At 45.0% G+C, this 23,484-nt stretch overlaps 1 protein-coding gene and 1 pseudogene across 3 annotated transcripts in view; one reads left to right on the top strand and one right to left on the bottom strand.

The window, feature by feature from the left end:
- Nucleotides 1-4,297: 4,297 nt before the first annotated feature.
- The window catches only part of SLC22A15 (solute carrier family 22 member 15), a 52,903-nt gene continuing 33,716 nt past the window's right edge, over nucleotides 4,298-23,484 (top strand). Inside the window, exons 1-2 of one of the 3 annotated variants that reach the window (XM_016124343.2) lie at nucleotides 4,298-5,046; nucleotides 15,272-15,484. In XM_016124343.2, coding sequence (XP_015979829.2) covers nucleotides 4,960-5,046; nucleotides 15,272-15,484 — 300 coding nt within the window. In that variant the 5' untranslated portion in view covers nucleotides 4,298-4,959. The remainder of the gene's footprint in view (nucleotides 5,047-15,271; nucleotides 15,485-23,484) is intronic. The other 2 variants (XR_004955252.1, XM_036235041.1) reach the window with 2 other exon arrangements.
- LOC118612908 lies at nucleotides 17,651-18,050 on the bottom strand (annotated as a pseudogene).

Raw genomic sequence — 23,484 nt, 5'->3', positions numbered from 1 at the left:
GAACGCCCTATTATCTAAGCTCAGTCGAATTAAGTAAATGTCCTATTATCTTGGGACAACGTCTAAAATCAGACTCTTAGCCAGCAAAAGACTCTACTGTCTAAATCCAAACATAATTAATGGCTAATTTCCCTTATATTTCACATCCCTCTCCATAACTTCTGAATTTTAGACCTACCTCTATTCATATTCTTTTGTTTTATTGCTAAGGTTCGAGACATAGAAATGGCCAGTTTCCCCACATTAAATTTACATCTATTTTAGTATGTTTTTCACCCACTTAAGGGCGGTTTCTGAATGATAGGTGTTGGTTTGAGCAGCCAGGTGATGGAGACATGTCCATCTCACTGCTAATTGTTTTTTTTTGTTGTTTTTTTTTTTTTTTTTTCGGTTCTCCTTCGTCTTCTTGCTCCTTCCTCCCAGATATCTATCCACAAAATCTGGCTTCTTCGTGATTTGATAATTCCCGTCACATTTGCTGTGTTTATTTCAATTTCATGTTGACAGAAGTATACGTATTTTGGCTTCCTTTATTAAGGTATGTTGCTGAGACATACTAATTAGGAAGGGTTATCTCAACATGAAGGTTTATGCAAAAAAAAAAAAATTCATATATTTTTTAAGTCAGTTAACTTTGGGTACATTTAAGCTGGTATACAACACTGACTTCCAAGGATTTGACACAACACAACAAATACGAAGTCCATTATCTCACATGCCAAATTTCAGTAGCCTTCTGGGACACCAAATTACTAATGAAGCTAAAGACATGACACAGTCGTTAGCTGTGCAGTTTCTATAATTAAAAAGATGCTGCTAATTGAGTATATTTGCTTCAAAGCTTTATGTAATTCAACAGATAAAGTTAACTTTTTTTTCTCCTCATGGCCCCGAAAGTGTGTGTTTGATAGCTACCCTGTTGTAAACATTATTTTAATTTACTATCATTGAAAAAAAAACAAAAAACCCAAAACCCAGATGGTCATTTCTCCTGCGTTATAAAAGAAAGATATAGGTACTATAAAAACCATAGTAGAAAAGGAATTAAGGGGGGAAAAAAAGGAGAAAAGAATGGTCAGATAGATAGGAAAAATATGCTCTCGAAATGGAACTCTTTGCTGAGAGCCACAGATGCAATACCTTGAGCCTCTGGAGAGCTTTAATTAGTCCACTCTTCCTTCAGCACATGCTCAGAAGCTCTGGCACTGACTGTAAATTAGGGCAAGGAAATCCAGCTGGGCCTGGGTGGGTTAAGGGAGAAGGGCAGGTTCTTAAAGGGGCAACAGCCATTTAAAAGGGCAATGCCTGTCGTCCCACCATTCCTGCCATGGGCCCTTCTGCCTACCAGCACAACCTACTCCGCCTTCTGTGTTCGCTCTCTTAGTGAATAGTTCCTCCATTTCCCAGTCATCGAAGCCAGAAACTAAGAGCCATCCTTGATTCCTCTTTTGCCTCTGCAAAATGCCATCGCTACCCATTTTTGCAGGTTTTACCTTAAATTTGACTTCACTTCTCAGTCCCTATTATTATTGTTCTGGAGTAAGCCCTCAGGGCTCCTCCACTGGGTCCAGCCTGGGCCATTGTGACAGTGTCTACACTGGTGGCCTATGCATTTTCCACTGCTGCCAAATCATCTTTTAAAAATCACACTACTCCAGCTTAAAATGTTTCAGTGATCCCCTGTCACCTGTAGGAAGTTCAGAGTCCTTCGCACTGCAAACCTGGCCTCTATCAAACCATCGTACCTCATTTCTGACACTCCCCAGGCTGCACTCTGTGCTCTCACACTGACCAATTCCTTTTGCCGTCTATGTCCCAACATAAGGTAAGCCAACACTGGATGTATAGAATAGCATTTGGTTCACTTAAAGTACATACACTTTTAGGGAGTACGGTGAAATAATCCACTCTACTTGACGTTTAACTTATTAATTTAGCTACATATATAAAATATTAATTTATACTTTTTCACTCCAACACATAATGTCAAAGCTTTTCAAAAGTTAAAAATATGACTCTTATAAATATAGAATGAACACATGTCAGAGATTTTATTTTAATTGATGAGGGAACCAGTAGGATAGTAAAGGTGATTCTAAGAGCATTTGAAGAACTGCTTATTTCTAGGAATAAAAAAAAAAAACAAAAACCCCCAGAATGTTAAAATAAGATTGCTAGCTTAGATACAAAACAAGTTAATGGTTTAAAGGCTAAGTAGTAATAGATTATCTTTCCTACGGAAGATAATCATTTGCATCTCTATCAAATAAAAATGTACAAATTTACATGTAAACACACAGTATCTGGACTCTAATTCATAGTAAATAGCAAAGTCAAACACAGGAAATTCTTCTACAGAATTAAATAATTCTGTAGGATGGGTCTGTTAAAGTATGCTTCATTACTACATTGAAGAACATATCACAGTCCTCTTCTTACTTTCTTGTTATTTCCAAGTGCAGGATAATTTTCCTTAATGAGAGTTTTTTTTTTTTTTATTTTTATTAAAACACTTCACATGATTCTCTTCCATCAGTGTTCTGGCACCACAATCATCATTTCTTGAGTCAACTAACAAAGTTTTTCAGAATATAACATTTTTATGTCCTCCTATATTTTCTCAGATAAAGCATTCTTGGAATCTTATGTAGAGTCCTGTAAGTTTGAAAAGAGGATAGATATGTTAAATATCTATAAACACTGTAGAACAATGTATAGTTATGCGAATGTTAAAAATGTAGGAGAAAGTAACAAAATCATCATCATCAGCAGCAGCATCATCATCATCATCATCCAATCTGTAGCTCCCCAAAAGAGCGAAAAAAAGGCCAGTATAAAAATGTCTTTAAGACTCCAACAGATGGCCAGAAGGGAAAAGACTTTGGTAAAGAGAGAAACAAAATTAAATGGTAGAAATCATTCCAAATATACCACAATAAATATAAATGAATTTAACTCAGCTGTTAAAAAGACAGAGACTATCGTATTGAATGGTTAAAAAAATTCCTCCTTCCAGAAACATGCCTAGAACCAAACCAAAGGATGAAAATAAAAAGATTACAAAGAAAATAATAACAATAAAAACTGATGCAACAATATTACCATTAGACAAAATAAAAATTAAGATGAAAAGCATGAAAAGAGAAAAGAGCTATTTTCATCACCCCAAAAGGAATGATTCAAGTGGTACTTTCATGTACCTACAGAAATAAAAAGAACTTGATAAAAACTCAAAAATTATAATAATTCTGGAAGTTTTTGACACCTTTGTTAAAAACTAATATAGCTAGCAGAAAAAAATCTAGTAATGCAGACTACTTGAATAAAGTTAACAAGCTCAATCTAATGTATAGAAAAACTTTCACCCAAACAAATGGAGAATATTTCCAATACATTCATAAAATGACCACATACTAGGTCACAAGAAAACTCAAGTTCCAAGATTTAACATCATCTCTGTTTGCAAAGCATTTAAATTTGTAATCAACAATAAAAAAGATAGTTAAAAAGTAGCGACAATCTTTAATTGGAAACAAACAAACAAAAAAGGCTCATTAACTGAAGAGGAAATTACAACATCATGGATCATTTAAAAGTAAACACAACGAAAGTACCCCATGACAAAACATGACAATGAGAAATGCATTGCCTTAGGTATAATTTGTCTTTAAAAAGGAAAATTGAAGGCAAGGAAGCTAAATTTTCAAGTCATGTAGCTAGTAAGAAAATTACAGAGTAGCAAAAGCAAGCGAAGAAGTGATATAATGCATAAAATAGAAAAAAATATATATATAAAGAAAAATCACAAGATAAAAACTGGTTCTTTAGAAAATAATGTCGACAAACCTTTAGCAAGACTGATAAGAGTGGAACAATAAAAATGAACAATATTCAGATTGAAAAGTGGGGCATAAATACAGCTAGAGCAAAGTTTTAAAAAACCTAAAAAGAACAAGATGAACCAGTTTGTTTCAAAAACAATAGCAAAACTAGCTAAAATAAACATTTCAAGCCAAGTCCAGATGGTTTCAAGATTTTTACCAACCACTTCTGATTCATTTTACTAAACCATTATAATCTACTGCCAAATCCAGACAAGGGCAGCAGAAAGAAAATTACAGGCCCATCTCACTCTCTTAAATATAAAATCCTATATAAAACCTTAGCTGGTCGCCTCTCTGTCTGATACTGTATTTTAGTCGGTGGCCTGGACAATAGAATAGTTTGCAGCTGTTCAAATCAGCCTAAGGAGGTGGAGGAAGGAAGGGACCAAGGTAGGCCACCAGGCAGGTGCACCTGGGCTCTACCTTGTCCTTCTCCACCTTTCCAGTCTGACAAACTACTGCTTATCCTTCAAACACCTTGGCCGCCTTAGCCTCCTGTCCCGCAGCTTAATCCTTCCTCTTTTGTGTTGCCTCTGCACCTTGTGCAGGTTTTCGTAAGCAAATCATCTCAGGGTTGCGCAAGACTTCACCTGCGACCTGACCAGTAAAGGACTGGAAAGAAATGCTGAACAGCACTCTTCCCTGAGGGTCTAGGACGCCCCTTCCCGCCTCCCACATTAAACTGATTTGTACTAAAGGACAAATAACGCTGCCACCAGGCTGCTTTCCAGGTCACCCGACAGCTATCGCGCCCCCTGTCCCCCAGCAGGGGCCATGGATTGATCAGCCGCGGCTGCCGTTCCAGGGTTTGTCCATCGGAGTGGCTGCCTCGCGCCAGCCACTTCCTCTTCCTCTCACTTAGCACGGCGCAGGCACCAATCCCTCCAGAAGGAGCCGTAACAGGAAGCGCAGGGGCCGGGGTCCCCGCGCCCCGCTCCGGACCGCGCCGCCCCGCCCTTCCCGCGCGTCCCTTGCGCGCTCCCGCACGCGTCCGCGTCCCCGCTGGTGCGGGGCGCCGGGGCAGGGGGGCCGCGCCCCGGTGGGGGCACCGCGCGGGGCGCGCGCGCAGCTCGCCATGGAGGTGGAGGAGGCGTTCCAGGCGGTGGGCGAGATGGGCATCTACCAGATGTACTTGTGCTTCCTGTTGGCCGTGCTGCTGCAGGTGAGTCCCCCGCCGCCCCGACAGCCCCTCGCGTCCCCTAACCCCGGCCACCAACCGGCCCCACGCCACGCCCCGGACGCCGAGGCTCTGCAGGCAGCGGAGGGGTGGCGGGTCCCCGGCCCGGGCGCTGCGCGAGGGCGGGGCAGGGACCCTGAACGCCGAGGTCACCCGCAGGCCTGTCAGCCTCAGACCCTCTCCCCTTCCGCGGTTGTGCGGGGCGCACCCACCCCGTCACCTCGAGTGGGAGGAGTGTGTGTGGTGGGGCGGGGTAGGGGGGTAGGGAGTGTTGCTTCAGCCCGTGGGCCGGTTAGTAAGGCATGCAGAATTCTGTTGTTACCTGTAATATGCTGCGAGTGTGAAAGGGAATTGGTGCTCTAACCTGTGGCACTGTCACGTTGGTGTCTAGAACACCGGAGGACCCTGGTCACCCTCTGACGAAAGGTCCGACCTGTAGCAGCCTCCTTCAGCGCTGGGTATCGACTTAACACCTTTCCCGGGGCTCAAGGGGCCTTCTGGTCCTGGGGCTGTGGACACATGGGGTTTATTTCTCTCTGGTTTAAGTCCCGCTGGGTCAATTCTGCCCAGAGGCAGCCTCAGATTGGGGCTTTTGTAAACCGAATAGTGCCATCTACAATGTGTATAAATGGGATCACTTCTTCATTGTACAGAATTCTCAGACTCCTCGCACAGCCCAGCCTAAAAACGGAGGTTCTGTGTTCTAAACGTCACTACAAATACACTTTGCTAGGCAGTAAGTTACTCCTCCTTTACCAGCTTAAATGGCTCCCTTGACATTAATTCTGCCGATATTCTAAAGACATTTTATTCACAAATCCTTTATTAATATTTACCACGAGTCAGCCATCTTACTTATTTCTTCATGCAACAGATATTAAATAATGAGTGCCTACGATGTTCTTAGCAGGGCTACTGTGCTGGACAAATCAAAGCCCCTCTCCTGTGAAGCCTGCATGCTGGTAGGATGGGGTGAGGCAGGCAGACAGTTAAATAATTACTATTAACATGTGATGATAGTTATTCTGAGGAAAATACAGAGTGGTCATGAGTTAACTACCAGTCCACCAGTTGCTTAAATCTTGCGTAAGGCAGAACTGCACAACAGGAATCATTCTTTTTCATAATGATTCTTTTTCATTAAAATGTTTGAAAGTTCAGTGGTTTTAATCACCAGCTAGAAGAACCATTCAAATGATGGGGCTAATGGATGAAGTCATTTATTTTCCTAGCAAAACAGGTTCTCAGTTCACAAATATGCAGTGCTCCAAAGTTCCTTTCAGTTTGTTGTTTTAGCTTTAAAAGGGGAAAAAAACATTTGTGCTAAATCGCAAACAAGCATTTAATACGGAAAGAATAGAATTGTAACGATGATGCCTATTATTCTTTTATAATATTTTTCTTTGAGAAATCCTTTTCCTGTTCTAGCAAGAATTCTGGGAACATAACCATCTCTGAGCAGTCTCATCTCCTCACCACCCCCCTGTACAATACCTCCTGTATCAGCGTCGTCTTACCTGCCTAGCCAGGCATCCGCCGACCTGGAATAAGTTTGTCTTGAGCAGAGCGTGGCACTACCAGGGGCACTGTCTGTCCTGCGTTCAGAACCTGCCAAGTTTCCCTTACTTCATGGCTCACCCACCTGGTTAGAGTTTGGTACCAAAGAGGTCTCAGCCCATGACCATGACTGCTACTGAACTGTGCCTGACACGTGGTCCATATTTGCCATAGAAAAACCAGGTCTTACGGTGTTGGGAATGAAGCGACTGACTGTTTGTCTTGTAGGTGTGGGCTGGGGAGGCGCAGGCAGCTGTCCCTGTGTCAACAGAGTCCCGCCCCGGTCCAGGCAGAAGCGAATCCTTCACAGCTGTCACAACTGTGTGAGTGAGGACTCAACCGCCCCACTGAGATACGTGACACAAGGGGTTCTAGGGTCGCCCAGAGCTGTCCTGGATGTGAGAGTGGGTTCCGCAAAGACCTCTCGACCAAGTCCGGTGTTGGAGAGGTTTGGGCTGGGGGGCTGGCCTGCAGAGTGGGAGTCCTGGGGAGTCCCATTACGCGGTCGTAACCCACGCTGGTCATTCTCGTGCGGCTTGCTTCCTCCAACAGAGGAAAAAGTCAGAAGCCCTTTTCAGAGTTGGCTTAAATGGAAGGCAGCTAGGTGTTGGCTTTTAAGACCCAGGTGCTTGTCTGCCATTGCCCATGGAAGGTGCAGGTTGCCCGCTGCATGCTGTCGGTGGTCCGGGGGGTGGGGTGGGGAGGGGGGCTGCCGCAGAGGGCGCCTCTGCCTCCGCGGGGGCCTTTTCTGCATCTGTGGTCTGCTAGTGGCCGACTCCAGCTGGGGAATGCAAAACCAGAGCAACGGAGATGGAAACTTCACAGACCCTTTGCTTTGGCGTTTTCTTCCTTCTGAGACTGTTGTTATTTTTTAAATGGTTTTAACTCCCTTTACTTCAGACACATCCAAGTTCCAGCAAAGAATACAGAACCACATCACAAAGCCAGCTCGAGAGGTCTTTAGGTTATCTGGTTTCTTGGATTCTTAATACCATCCCGTCGCTCCTCAAAAGTTACCTCACTCTCCAGTTACCTTTGGCTAGGAGACTGTCCTTCGCACTCCTGCAAACACAGGTTTCGGTGTTTCTGTAGTGGTCACGGCTGTCAGATAGATAAAGAATAGACACAGATCTGGGCCTGATAAGACACAGATTCCCTGATGATAGTGCCCCGTGGCTTTGCGGTGTGCGTACACAAAAAGCTAAGGGGAAAAAAATGCCTTATGTAAAAATGATTGTCTGAGGAACAAGCAATAAGATTTACAATTCTACAGCTAGAAAATTTTTTACTCCCCAAATGTACATGCCCTCCGTTGGGTGAGAGCTATTTGTGGTATTTAAATATGAATAATTCTGTTTACCTTATTACTGTTTCTATTTTCCTATGGTAATTCAGAGTTGTTGTCCTCATTGCTACTTGTTTTTGTATGTGAGTGTGGTTGTTTGCAAGGCTGTCTGGAGGAGGAAGGTTGGAATGTAAGTCTTTATTTCTTAATCCCTTTAGACATAAGTGAAAATGGACCCTACTTCTTTGTTCTAAGCCAGAGACTCTATCTCCTTGATTTTCCGCAGGATCATGAATCATATGTTGTAGTATAATTTGCGCAGGATTTAAAATATCCGTTAACCAACAGGAACATGTAACCTGTAAGAAGCATTCGTTTTACCAGCAAAACTGTGATGCCGCTGTGACCTCCAGCTTGAGGTGTGTACTCTGGTGTCCCAGAATGCATTATTTTTATGTCAGCCCTTAATAACTTCGACCTGATTCTTCAGATCCTAAAACTATGAATGCATTCTTTATATCATCCACACGATAAATATATTTTCACGGTGTTTTAGAAAGTGGAATGGCCTAAGAGGTATTTTGCAGAAGCAGAAACTATGATAGTCAACACATGAAAAGATGTTTACCTTCAGTGGTCATCTGGGACAGGCATATTAAAATGACTATGAAATATAATTTCACACTTATTAGATTAGCATACATTAAATAGTCTAACAGTATAAGTGTGATGAAAATGAGATGTAGAAACTGCCCCATTTAGAGAACAATTTAGCACCGTCTGGTAAAATTAAAACCCAGCATTGGACTCTTAGGTATATGTCCTACAGTATCTCAGACATGTGCCTAAGGAAGTATGGATAGGATGTTTATTACAGTACCGCTTGTAATAAGAGAAATTAGGGACCGGATAATTAAAATGTCGCGTAAGCTTGCTAGAACATAACAGTTAAAGGGAATGAACTAGAGCTACACACAGCTAAAAGGAATGAGTCTCTAAAACACAAGGGTAAATGAAAAAAAAAAAAAAAAAGAACAGGCAATGTGACACATACTCTTATTACAAATTTTAAAAACCTATGAAACAATACTGGAATTGGTGTGGGACTCAATGTAGAAGTATACACATGGAGTAGAGGGACCCACACCCAATTCATGAGGTCGGTCGCCTCTTGGGCAGGAAAGGAGGGAGGGGGCCTGGGGAGGGGTGCGAAGGCGATTTCCTCTGAATCTGTAATATATTTTTAAAATCTGAAGCAATATGATGATACGTGTTAATCGTGCTGGTGGGTGTGTAAATTTTATTTTATTAGTTTGATTTTTTCGTGTTTTAAAAAAAGCGGCAAGGAAAGGCTGTATACCTACGAGGGAACACTCCGGCTCTCTCTATGGGAATGACCGCCCACTGTTACTGGTATTCCTTTAACCAATTACGGCTGTCAGTTGTGGTCACTTCACACTCGGGGGGTGAGGCAGAGAGTGTTGTTCAGGGCGCTTTATTAAATGTTGAGTAAAACACTATCACAGCTGTCAGCACTAACCTCTCCTACCTGCTCACACTTGTCACTGCGCCCCGCTCTCCGTGGGGGATTCCTACGAAGACGACCTTTTGACGAGGGGTCACTGGGGTGGATGGATGGCTGGTTCTACCCTCTCAGCCACGAGCCAGTGAGGACGTTCACGCCGTCAACACTAGTGAAGACTTTGTTGTCTTATGGTCATCGAGACCCGCCCATGTGCCCCCAGGTGGGTCACCAGCACCAGAATCTCAGCCATGATGAGAACCTATAGCATTATTAGAGCTGCTGCGTCCTGACTCCAAAAACAGGTGACCGGCGGCCAGGGTTCTCTGCTGCTTTGAGCAAGTTGGATGCCGCCGCTACTCTCAAATTTAGTTCTTTCTGCCCTCAAACACTAGCTGGGAGCTTGGCTGAGAATCTGGGGACCCTTTGCCTGGTGTTTCTCCCATCGGTTTAAGTGGGACACCTTCGGTCAGAGACCATAGCTACACTCGCCCCCAGCATGACCTCACGAAGCTGTCGTCTGTAGACAGACACCGCCCCCTGGCGTAAAGCAGAAGAAGCTGCACATCTCAGACCCTCAGCTGTCTGTGCACAGCGGTTATGGAGGTCCCGGAGGCCTCCGGACGGTGTAGGGAGCGCCTTTGAGCTTGGATCATCTCGAGCCTTGGAAAGCAACCGGCCTGACCCCTCCACAGCCCCCAGCCCCCAGCTCCCAGCAGCATGCCTGCCAGGGCCACCCACAGCTGCTTGACATGTGCCCTCACAGGGATGGGATTGCCTTCCAAGGCAACCCAAGAAAGTCATTAAGAGCATGAAGACGGGCAACGTGGATACGGCAGAAAGAACACTCGACTCGGACGCCGAGACAGTCTGCTGCCAGACGGCCGAGTGCACTCCAGACAGCTGACCCCTTGTCTTCACTGTGCTCTTGGAAAGAACTGGGTCATGAAAGTTGAATTCATTGATTTTACACAGTCAAGTTGCCCCATGCCCAGCAGTTAGTTGGCCCTGTGTCATTGCTGACCTTGAGGTTTTCAGAACACTGGCTCAGGTTGTCACCACAGTTAGAAGCCGCCTTCGAAGGAAGAGCCATCACGTCCGAAGACACACAGCTCAGAAACCTGCCTCACTCCCTTGACCCGGCGCTCAAACAGAAGCTAGCATCTGCAGTCACGGGCATCGTGTAGTATGCGACAGACAATATTTGTGATTGTAGGAAATAGAGAAAACGTAGAAAAGAGCAAAAGAACAAAAATCACCAGAATGTCTCCCACCCAGAAGTAAAACATGCTCACATTTTGATGTTTGGCCTTCCAGACTTTTTTATTGTATACACAAGTATGTACATCTATCTTTTTTTTTTTTTTTTGGCAAAAATTTGTATTTGAACCTGATTTTGTGTCAACAATTTTGTGACTGTCTTGCTGTGCTCGTAAATAACCAACCCCATCTTTTTTAATGGCTGCAGCACAGTGTTCCGGTGTCTGGCTGTACCATGATTAATTCGCTTATTCACTTTTGTTACAAATGAAGGGTGGTTTTTTCTTTTTCACATTTCTGAAACCCACAGAGCCCATACTCTTGGGTCTTTCTTTAGCTCTGGACTTCACGTCTCCCAGTCAAATGTTTGCTACTCTTCTCAAGCCCGAATTTCTCCTGATTCTATTTCTCATTCTCCCTAGATGTTCTTTGCTCCAACTTTATGGATCAAATAGGGATTGCAAGGTATAAACTTCCTAAACTGCCTTTCCTTTTACTTCAGAATTAATTTTATTTTCACCTATCCTATTCCTCCATGGTGTGCAAAAGGAAGATGTATCTTTACCCTCTTTCCAGGAATATCCTCTCACCTTTGTCTTGATTCTGTGTTTACTGAATCAGTTATTTCTAATCTTCTGTCATTATGCATTCTCTGACATCCCAGAGTGGCCTGCATGGTAGGTTTAGGTGGAATTAGGTTTATATGGAAATAGTATTAAATAGCATTAACTCATAAAGTGAGAGGGTTAGTTACTCCCTTTTCAATTCTTTAATCCTCCTGGACTTAGAGACACCAGTTATTCAGGGCACAGCAATTAATGTTTTTAAATTCAAAAAATAGTATTAGCACATCACCCCCAAAATATTTATGGAATATGCTTTGTGCTGGGCACTGGGCATTTGGTCTTGATTTCATGATATAGTCTTGCTCATGTAATGCTTGTGGCTGAGTCATTTAGATAACAGTATTAAGTGCATGAAAGACTAACAATAATGACAACAATAAAATATCTTCGATTCCCACCCCCAACACTTTTTCCCCCTCTGGCCCCAGAGTCAGGTGGCTCCCAAATCTCATCCTGCGTTTGCTATCAGTGTTATTTGTAACCTTGAAATTAATCACTCAGTAGCTTGCTTTTCCTGCTTACAACACAAACATCATGACTTCATAGCACATGATATTGTGATGAGATAATTATGGGAGGAGTTTTTTTGTTTGTTTGTTTCCTGAGTATTATAAAAGCTGATAATGTTGTTCGTGTAAAATGACTTTGAAAACCTTAAAGGTTTTGAAACTTTTAAAATTTCAATCCCCCGGTGCATGTTAGTCACTTTTCTAATTATAATTACATTGAAAGGGGGTTAAAAAAAAAAAAAGAAAAAAAACAGCCCAGCCATCTGTGGCACTTGTTTTCTTTCCCCGGAGGTAGCACTGGAGAAGATGATGATTTATCTGAGGTGTTGTTAGTCCCACTCGGAGGGAGAGTGGATGGTGGTTTCCGTGGTGCCTTGAAGGCCCATCTGCTGATGGGTGCGATTCATTAGACAGGAATATGTGGGTGAGCGTGCGCCGGGTAGCGGCGGAGTGTTAGCAGAGAAGACTTGTCCTCTGGGGGAAAGAAGCAGGATGTGAGCTCGGTGACACAAACGAGAACAGCCACTCCTGTGGGCGGTGCATCGCCGTGAGGCGGGAAGCGCTAAACCATCTTTGACTTCGTCTGACCACAGGGCCGGCGCCCGTGGCTCCGGGGCGGAGGACCTAAGGTCCCTCCGTCTCCGTGCAGAGCTTCAGCGTCACCTTTCAGCCGGCCTTCGCAGTGCCCTTTTCAGAGCGCGGGTCACACAGACGCGGAGCTGCCGGCCTCCTCCGTCTCCCTTGCCTTGAGCAAAGCCACGCCTGACCGCGCGGGTTAGGGATGGCAGAGGGACAGACACCGTTTTATGGGGGCTGCGGAGCGTGGAAGAGCCGCACGTCTCTGACCCTCTGGCGCCACAAAGCCGCGACCCTGTGGGCTCAGCCGTGGGCGCACGCCCTTGGGGCGGGCACGGGACCCTCGGGCGGGCGGGGGAGGGCAGAGGAGACAGAGGTGGAGAGGGCATGTTGCTGGGAATCCTGCCGCCGAGCGCCCAGGACACTGGCCAGCTCCGTCGCATCGCGCCCTGCGTTCCCGGGCAGGTGTGTGCGCCGGCTCCACCTTTGCTCTCCAGCCGCTCTCTACGCTTTCTACAGGAAACCAGCAGCCTCCACGAGGAAACGCCCCTCAGATTAGAGGGCCCTCGGAAGCATTTCCTCTTCTCCCTAGAACATTGCTCTTTCCAGAACAATCCAGGTAAACATACGGCATGTTCATACGTTTTCAGCGAGCCCTCAGGACGGTGCCGGCCTGGCCCGCGGTTAGCGTGAGAGACGTGTGTGCTCTCATCAAGTGTTGCAGCCGCGTCATTTTTCATTCATTCACTGGCTGAGTGTGTGAGGTCACATGGCTAGGCCCTGAGCCATTTGCTTTGAAGCCCCAAAGGTGAGCCAGATGTAGATCCTGCCCTCAGTGAGTGTGTATTTCAGGAGGAAAGATAAGACGAGCAAATAAATAAAATACAGTGAAGATAATGACAGCGCCTCGAAGGAAGGTCTAGACGGAGCTTCCGTGGGCGAGCAGAAGCAGGAGCCGGCGTCTGGAGAGGCTGGAGAGGAGGGCAGGGCCGGGAGGGGGCCTCTGACTGCATCTTGGAGGATGGGGGGAAAAGTTCGGACACTCACAGCAGGAGGGAGAGCTTTCGAGATGAAGCGATCAGGAGGAACAAAAGCGGAAAAGAGCATGTTTAAAGAGAAAATACCTACCGTTAGTTTGCCTGGCCAGCTTGAAGGCCGTGCATTTACCGGAACATGGTTTTGAATCATCTCCTGAGTTCATTTGGACCTTTTTTTTTTTTCTTTTTTTTTTTTTCATTTCTTTACCCATCCATTGAATTTCAGCGGATCATAATCAGGAGGGGCAGTTATTAAAACGGGCGCGAGTGGCTTAGTAATTACAGCTGCCGCTAGATGTGTTATCTGCGTGTCCTTGTAATTATTAAGGTTTCTATTTTTATAAGCTGATTGCCTCTTGTTCTAAAACTTCCTTAATAGTATGCAAATAGGGGCCAGAAAGCAATATCAATCTAGAAACATGTTTTCCTTTGCACTTTACAATAAATCACCCACACACACTGACCTGTGGCAGCTTTGTACATCTCGAGAGGCCCACAGTCACGCTGCTCAAAGTAAATCGGGGCTGCTTCATATCCTGCAGCCTTATGGAGACTGGAAAAATCACATCTTGGGTTTTACATTAGCTTTCTGTTATGACACACACAATGTCATGACTTCTTTTTTTCTTTCCCGGACAGTAATTCCATCATCTGCTTGTGATAAATTACTCTGCCTGTGGCGCTTTAGCTTATCCACTTAACAGCTGAATATGGCCCCAAAAGGATGGTGTGGAAGGCACTGGGAGGTCGCCGAAGAGTAGAGAGATGAAGCTGTTGGCAAGTCTGTCCACCTTTTTTGTGCCTCAGTCAACACATCCATGCAGTGGGGTGTTGTTCTATGCTGCAGAGAAATCACACGCTCTGTATTTTTTAGACGCTTACTCTGTTGAAAGGTATTTTGAGACATCAAGTTCTGAGCTAATAGAGATAATTTCTTAAAATGAGATTGTCTCACTATGGAAAAGCCTAATCTCTGTTTTCTTAATACATTCTCATCTTGAAATAATCATCTAACAATGAGAGCTAATATAAATGGAAATCCACAGCATAAAAAGTCGGTGTCGGCCTCAAGAGCTTATAAGCCCAGTCGTGAGTAGCTAGCAGCCCCACAACAGTCAGACCAATGAGATAGGTGCTTAATAAATATTTCTTAAATGAATGAGTGAAATATTTTTTCTTTGGGGAGACAACTATATTTAGATTAAACAATGATTAAGTACAGCCCAAGGTTAGAAAGTAAATTATTCCTGGCATTTTGAATTTCTTTAAATTGTATTATTACACGCTGTATAGTATATTTTAAAATAGTACCTACTCAAATACTTATTATGCTTACCTGCTTTAATAAAGCACTCTCATTCTCTCTCATTTATATATATGCTTCATACATGCATGTATATGTGCACACATACAGATTTCTGAGACATTTAACTATGCCACAGAAAGTGTTCTTGTTTAGATCATAAATCCAAGGCTAAAATACTCTTAGACCCTGGTGACTGCTTACCTGAACCGAGGGTTGAGGAGAAAATCATTGGAACATTAGTCTTCTAAATCAGAGCCAGTGACGTCCTCCCTGCCACCCGTTTAGTGTCGAACCAGCCACGCACAGTGTCCTCAGCATCAGACAGGTCTCACATGTAGAGGAAAATGCTCGGAAAATGTCTCCGGCACTTTACGAGTAGGGCTGCTGCTGACTGTGTTAGCAGCAGTTAGATCGTGAAGCTTCCTTTTAATGTTTTTCTCCCTTGTTTCCGAAATGTCTCGTTTCTGTGGCTCCTAAAAACGCCCAAGCCAGAAAGTGAACTTTAGACGGTTTTGTGTGTTTGCTCCTCCAGCTCTACGTGGCCACAGAGGCCATCCTCATCACACTGGTCGGGGCCACGCCGTCGTACCACTGGGACCTGGCAGAGCTCCACCGCAATCAGAGTCACGGCAACCAGTCGGCCGGTGGAGACCAGGCCCTCGGGGCCTGGCTCCTGACGGCTAACGGCAGCGAGATCCACAAGCACGTGCACTTCAGCGGCGGCTTCACCTCCATCGCCTCCGAGGTAACCCCGGGAATGGGGACCAGTGAAGCAGGAATAGGCCATTCGGATGACTAAGTGGGCACTTCTCCTTGTCCAGGTGGAACCGCCTTTCCGTCTTGTTGACTTAAGTTTCAGCCACACCTTCAACTAACTTTCATTTTAAGAATTAAATGAGACTCTCCTATGAAAAGACACATTATTTTTTCTTCCTTATAATAAAATGGGAGAAGCATGAGTCTCACCAGATCAGTTAGATGAAGTAAGATACAAACTCCCAAAGAGCTGCACTTCGGTTACAGCATCCTTTTTAAAAGCGAGTTAAAACGTCCATGTTTCTTTATTACAGATGCAAAAATTAACAGAGTTAAAAGAGAGAGAAATGTAATGAGCCGCCTGTAACATGCACAGTTCACGTCTAAGTCCATGATATCGCCTCGACTGGACGATTTCAAGTATAAACGGGGCCATCTCGTGTTACTTTCCAGGGGGCTTTGCTAGCCAAGAAGGGTCTGGCGAGGACAGTGCCTTCCGAGTCAGCCCGAGGTAGATGAGCGGAGGGCACTCAGCGTGGTGAAGGGAAAGCCTGGGGCGTGAGGGCCAAGCTCATGCTCAGCTGGAGAGCACGGGTACCGCCTCTTAAAAGGCCGTGCCCTTCGCCTGCTCCCCGCTCGCTACATGGCTGCCCACTGCCACTCTGGAAGTCCCCCCATTCGAATTATATATACGTATATATATCTCTTCAAATATTTTTTTGAGTTTTTTATCATGAATGTGTATTGAATTTTGTCATGTACATCAATATGCAATTATCTGCATCAATTGCAGTGATCGTTTGATTTTTTTTTTTTTTTTTTCCTTTTCTACCTTCTAATATAGTACAGGTTGATTTTCGAGTGTTGAACCGGCCTTGCGTCTCTGGATCGCACATGGTTCTTTTCAGATATTGCTGAATTCCACTTGCTAATATTGCGTTAAGGGTTTTGGATTCTATATTCGTGATGGATATCAGTCTGTAGTTTTCTTTTTTTTTTAATATACTTCCTTTGTCTGGTTTTGGCATCAGGGTAATATAACTTCAAAAAATAAGTGTTCCTATTGTCTGGAAGAGATTGTGTAGAATTGGTGTTACTTTAAAGATTTTACAGAATTTCCATGGAAATCATCTCAGTCCATAGAGTTCTTTTAGGGGAGTTTAAAAATTATGAATTCAATTTCCTTAATAGTTATAGGGTTATTTAAATGATCTGTTTGTATGGTGAGTTGTGGCAGCTGTACTTTTCAAAGAATTGGCCTATTTCATCTAAGCTGTGAACCTGTATGTGTAGAATTGTTCATAGTGGTACTTACTATCCTCATGATGTCTTTGGAGTCCCAAGGTTATATCCCCTCTTTTATCACCTGATATTGGTAATTCATGTCTTCTCTCTTATTTAATTGCTTGTCTGTCATTATTAGAGGTTTGCCAATTTTATTGATCTTTTTAAAGAACCAGCATTTTGTTTAATTGCTTGTTTTCTGTTGTTTTTTCATTTTCAATTTTATTGATTTATGCTCTTTATTATTTCCTTCCTTCTGCTTACTTTGGGTATATTTTTCTTTTTGCTTTCTTAGGTTCTTGAGGTGGTAGCTTAAATTATTAAGAGTATTTCTCTTTGCAGATATAAGCATTCAGTGCAATACATTTCTCTCTCAGGATGGTGTTAACTGTGTCCCACAAATACTGGTATGTTGTATTTTCATTTTTATTTAGCTCAGTGTATTTTTTTTTTTTCCTCTTAAAAACTTCCTCTTTGACCCATGGATTATTTAGAAGTACATTGATTAGTTTCTTGGTATTCGTAGATTTTCCTATTAACTTTGTCTCTTTGATTTCTAGTTTGATTCTTATTGTGGCCAGCGGACACACTCTGTATGATTTCCCTTCTTTTAAATGTGCCGAGTTTTCTTCTGTGGACCAGGATATGGTCTCTCTTGGTATATGACCCATTGGCGCTTGAACCAATGTGTGTTTTGCTGCTGTAAGGTGGAGTGTTATATAAATATTATTTATAGCCTATTGGTTGATGGTGCTTTTGAGTTCTTCTGTATCCTTTCCTTGCTGATTTTCTCTAGTTGTTCTACAGATTTTTGAGAGAGGAGTGTTCATGTCTTTTTTTGAGGACTTTTAATGACCAAAACAAAAAAGATCTACAACCACAACTTCTGGGAGAACCATTTGTTTTTGCCAGTCTTGTGCCTCTCTTCGAACTTGACCTTGGCCTCCTGTCAGGCCTTGCATGTCAGAGCAAGGTCTCTGAAGACATCTTCGTGGCTGACAGTTCTGTCCAGGGGGATATCCACAGAGTACCTTCTGGACGTGAGGAGATTCTAGTTACAAACTTTCACGAAAGACTTGATCTTTGACCTCTCGGCAATTTCCCCCTCGCCCAAGGTGGCTGTCACTTTGCCGGAACAACTGTTAGCCCCGGCCGCCCCGATCCTGGCCTTAGGGGCAGTCCGAGGTACCGTCATCGATGTTCTTGGCAGCGAGCGCTTTGCATCCGGCGCCGCCTCTGGCTCGGACCAGCACCGCCTTCCCGGGTTTCATAAACGTGCCCCTTTTGGCGGCAGCAGCAGCCAGCGTCCGTGTCTCTAATTATAGCTGCAGATCTGTTGATGTCTCCTTTAACTCCTCTCAGCTTTTGCTTCTGTCGTTTGGTGTATACGTATCATGGTTGCTGTGTCTTTTCGGTGGCTCGACCTTTTAATGATTTTGTAATGTCACTGTCCGTCCCTGGTCATTTCTTTTGCTCAAAAATGTGCTTAATCTGATAGCCACTCTTGTTTTCTGGGATTGGCATTAGCATGATGTAGATTTTTTTTTTTCTCCTTTTACTTTTAACTTGCCGATAGCATCATATGCGAAGTCTGTTTCTTGTGGACAGCATGTAATTGGGGCAGGTTTGAAATCTACACTGCCAGCCTCAGTCTTTGTGTGTTGAGCTAATCTACACTTAATATAATTATTTATGTTAGGGCATGCCTCTTCCATTTTATTTATTTTATTTTCTATTTGTTCTCTCTTATTTCTCTCATTTTTCCTCCCTTCCTGTAGGTTATTTGGACATTTTTTTAGAATTCTATTTTGACTTACCTGTAGTGTTTTTGAGTGTATCTCTTTGTATAGCTTTTTAGCAATTGTTCTTAGCATTACATTATATATACATAACTTATCATAGTCTACTGATATTATCAAATCACTAATTTGAGTGACATACAGAAACTACCTCACTTTAATTACTTTGCCTTCCCTGTTTATAATATAATTATCTTAAACATTTTCCTACATACTTTTAGAACCACATCACACAGAATACATTAAAATACAATTAGAGTACATTAAAAAAAAAAAAAGGTTATGCCCGTTATCCAGAGGTAGAAAGACAAATACCATGCGATTTCACTTATATGTGGAATCTAAAAAAAATAAAAAAAAAATGAACGAACAAACAAAACAAAAATAGCGTCATAGAATCAGAGAACAAACTGATGAGCCAGAGGGGGCAGAGCTAGGCTGACGGGTGAAAAAGGCGAAGACAGAATAAAAAACACAGACTTTCAGCTATTAAATGTCACAGGGACGTAACGTTCAGCATAGTCGTTATCGTAGTAACTTCGTCGGCGACACGCGATTACTAGACGTCGTGGTGAGCACATTGTCAGGCGTGTAAATGTCGAATGGCTGTGCCGCACGCCTGAAACTAACATAATAGTGCATGCCCACTGTACTTTAAAACAGAGAAGAGAAGGAAAACAGAGTACAGCTTGGACAAAAGAATCTCGTTGGAATCGTTTGGTGCGAAACGAGAGTCAAAAGCACAAGGCTGAAGTCTTGCTGACCTCTCGTGTACAACTTAGGAAAATAAACATCAAGATAGAGTCCACGGGACTTCACAGTCGAAGGAGATTGTGTTAAAAATACGCATCGTGAAGCTCGCACCTTGCACTTTATTACATTCAGATCAGGCCTTGCAGACATATTCATGGAGCGTTTGGGGGAGGGTGAGTTAAAGGTTATGTAGACATGATTAACTTGGTATTAATGTAAAAAAACCCCAAAAAACTCTCTAACCTAGGAGTCTTGACTATTTTAAAATGAGCTGATAGCCATTGGACTGAATTTATGTAGCAAATTGCCGTCTACCGTATTCAAATTATTCCCTGAGCTCTGACTTTCAGAAAGCACCAACTATCACAGAGACGTATAATTATCATGCTTAATTAATGTTTGCAACCAAAAAGAGTAAGGTTGGAACCTTTAATATCATCGTAGGTATTGAACAACTGAAATTGACTTATTATTATCTTGAGATTAATATATTTTCCCCAAGCAATACCCTGGGGTCAAAAGACAGAATATTAAAACTATTTGAAAAATTCACTGCGATAATTGCTTTAGGGGCTAATTTTTTTTTAATGTCTTGCTTCCTTACGCCTATACTGCTGATTGTTATAGCCCGCACACTTCACCCATTAAGTGGTAATTCAGACTGACAACTACACTGAAATGAAGCGAGTTAGTTAATCACCATGAAACTGTTCCTGAAATACCCTGTCCGAGCACCCCCTAGTCACAGGCGGTCTCTGGTCACCTGACTTCCTCCCGAAGGGAGGTTTTCCTGTCCAAAGCTATAAGGAATACAGGACAGTGGGGGTGGAGGGAGCTGAAGTTGGGTTAGTTGGGTTGGAATTGTTATCGGAACGGTTCGGAACTTTCCACAGAGCGTTTCGCAGCTCGCCGTGGGAGGGGAGCAGAGGCCTGAGGGGGATGCGCGGGGTGCGGGCGCTGCTGTGTGTGCCCGCTCTGCAGCCCTGCAGCGCGGACGCCGGGCGTCTGCGTCCGGCCATGGCGCTCGTCATAGGACTTGGTTTTTACCGCAGCAAGACTCCAGGCCACAAGGTGCTCGAACGGCAAGCGCGTGCCCGGCCTCGTCTGCCCGCGTTGGTGGCCTGCCCCGCCGGCCGGGGGGAGCTGCCTCGGTCTTTCTTCCTTGTTCCTTACGATCAGGCAGGACAGCCGTGGGGTCAGCTCGCCTTCCGGGGGACGCCGAGCCGGGCCCGGTGACGGTGACGTACACTGGGCCCTTGAACAGCTCCGCCTTTCAGGACAGACGCGGCAGTCAGGCGAGGGGCCGAGGGGCCACGCGGGCCTGCCGCGGGCCCCGCCTGGCTTACGGGCTCATTGCTGTTGCGTGTGTCATTCACGGCCGAGTTCTTGGCCCTCACTCCTCCCGCTTCTCTCCGGTGGGGACCAAGTGGAGCGGGGACCACATTGCTTCCGCTGCCCAGGCTTCGGGAAGTGTGTGTGTCGGTGGTGCAGGTGTTGCCTTTACAGCTTTTCCATCCAGGTTCCCAGAAAACCGCCACGGTTGTCTTCTCCTCCTTTTTTCTTCTTCTTCTTAGATTTCTTTCTCACGAATGTGGAGGCTAAAAAAATAAAACCAAAGTATTCCGTATGTCCGATCAGCTATAGGGAGAAGAAAAGCCCCTCAAACTCCAAACCGACCTCACATCGCCTCTGATGAGAATGCCATTCGGTGGCTCCCAGGAGGAGGTAGCCAGTGAGCTAGTTCCCCGCATGTCCCTACCCTCACAGCTTGGTGCTGGGAGTCGTGACATTGAGGTATCGTCTTTGAAGATGCCTGTAGGGCTGCAGCAGTCTCTCTTAGTCCGTGAATAAGTCGTCAGATATTCAGCTAGTCCTGGCCCCGTCAGGTAAGCACTCGATGTGCACCTGCGCCCTTAAGACGCGCACAGCATCACGGGAGACGAGACACAGGTGCTTCCCCATCGTGGAGAGGGAGGTGGCGACAAGGAGAGAGCGGGCAGCGTTTCTCCAGTGGATCAGGCAGGACGTCAGGGGAGAGGAGGTGTGTCGCGGGGAATGGGGGCTCGCCAGGGGAGCAGCCGAGGCCGGGGTGGGTGCGGAGGGCCAGGTCACGGCCCGTACCAGTGCAGCCGGTTCCCGGCAGCGCCAGGCTTCTTGGCGAACGCGGAGGGAGGAATGTTTGTTTTCCCTTGGGGACCTGAGCCCTCCTCTGGGGGCGGCGGGGCTGTGGTCCGACATGATGCATGTGGGTGATGCACAGCCATTCCCCTTCTGTGCCAAAACGAGGGCAGGAGGGGCACAGCCCCCTGGGGGAGGGAGCCGACCCACGCTTGGGGTGAAGGGCCTCTGTCCACCACCCACCGCCCCTTCCGTCAGCACGGCCTGTGGTGAAAGCGCGTTTGTCCACATGTTCCTCAACTCTTGTTCCGAGAAATGTCACCACCTTACATTGGAGGGGAGAAGGAAAGAGGGGGTGGTTCAGGGAAGAGGAGAAAACAGAGCAGAGACGGACAAGTCTGGGACATGGGCAGCGCCCGTGAGAAGCGGCTCAGGGCAGAGGCAGCGACGGGCCGTCCGTTCTCGGGGTTCTTGCTCCGCAGTCCCCCTGATGCTCGTGACCCCCTTGAGAAACACCTCATCACCTCACCTGGGCGTGGTTTATCTGCGCCCCTGGGATGTCACGTAGACCAACACTAAATAGTAAAAGCGTGATTAAAAAACAGAAATTTTACAGACTGTTCGTATTTACAACATACACTGCAGAACAAAATAAACCACACACAAAAAAGACCGCTTTAGAAGCCGGTTTTAAGATACATCATTCTCTGCGTCTCACCGCCAGCCTTCGCCCCGAGTTTCCCCAGCCCAGCTCACCTCCGCTTCCGGTCCAGCGTGGAACCTTCCTTTCCTTCCTTCTCTCCACCAGCTCCCGGCTCTGCTACCCTAAACCACAGGCCCTCCTCGCTTCTGTGATTCCTCGTGGCATTCGGTTGATTTTCTCATAGCTTCCCGAGTGGAACACACGCTAAGGGTTAGAAAATAGAAAGTCTTTACCCCGCACGTTGTAATTTCCGCGTTTTTGGTTTAACACACTCAAGCACAGTGCTCTGTGACTCATTCACTCCAGAGGCCTAGGGCTTGACTGACTCCGGCGTGTAGCACTCGGAGAAGGAGACTTTGAGGCACATGTCTTGACACCAGATCCGGCCTCCACCCCTCAGTCTGGTGTGATCATGTCTGGGCTACAGTTGTATTCTATATAAATTGGGAATAATAATAATGATACACCTATTCTCAAAGGTGGTCTCTGGGATTAGAGGAGAATATTATGTAAAAGTTGGTTATTAATTATCTGGTTCAAGGGTACTACAGCTTTCTGACTGGACATATCTTTGATATATATTTTTATTACTCAAATACTAATTTAATTTGAGGATTATATAAGCATGCAGTCCATTTTAAAACAGTAATTTAATTTTTCACATTATCATTTCTGCCACCTCAGAAAAATGATTGGTTATGTTTATGACATTTTCATAAAGCTTAAGTTTTGATGATTTCAAGATGCATTTTCTTCTTTTAGAACTTCAAGTCTTACTCAGTCTGCGCTTGCTCTAACACATGCTGGTGGCTTCCGATGACACCTGTCTGGAGGCCTCAGCGCAGGTCTCTATATCCAGCTCGAACCCGCACCGCTCTCTGAGGCCCCGTCCTGTCCACTGCCCCGCTCGCTGGGGCGGCCTTCAACGCCCACACCCATGTCTGCTGCCCCCCTGCTTGCCATGCACCAATACTGTACCTCCTTGTGGGAGGCGCCCCTCAGTCTCGTCCTCTAAGCAGTAGGAATTCAAACAGTAAACAAAAAAAACTCCCCGATGCTTCCTTAATACCCAGTTGGTAGTAATGACCTCCACCGCTTCACGGCTCTGGCCTGCCCTCTTTCCTCCTGAAGAGCTGGAAGGCGCTGCGTGGCCCTGGCTCTGTACTCACTCTGGTACTTGCCACGTTTATGCTCCTATCATCTGCTGCTTTCGAGGCACCTGCTGCTGCTGCTGTCGGGCCCCAGTCTTGCCTGATTCCAGTGCTTTCAGCGCTGGGCCCCTCAAATCCTTTTTGAAAATGCAGTATAGTAAGCGAACTTATGAACTGTGTC

Source organism: Rousettus aegyptiacus, unplaced genomic scaffold (genome assembly GCF_014176215.1).
Source record: "Rousettus aegyptiacus isolate mRouAeg1 unplaced genomic scaffold, mRouAeg1.p scaffold_m13_p_17, whole genome shotgun sequence".
In the NCBI taxonomy this organism is placed as follows: Eukaryota; Metazoa; Chordata; class Mammalia; order Chiroptera; family Pteropodidae; genus Rousettus; species Rousettus aegyptiacus.
The sequence above is the reverse complement of the archived record's forward strand: the minus strand, read 5'-3'. Positions and strand labels throughout refer to the sequence as shown.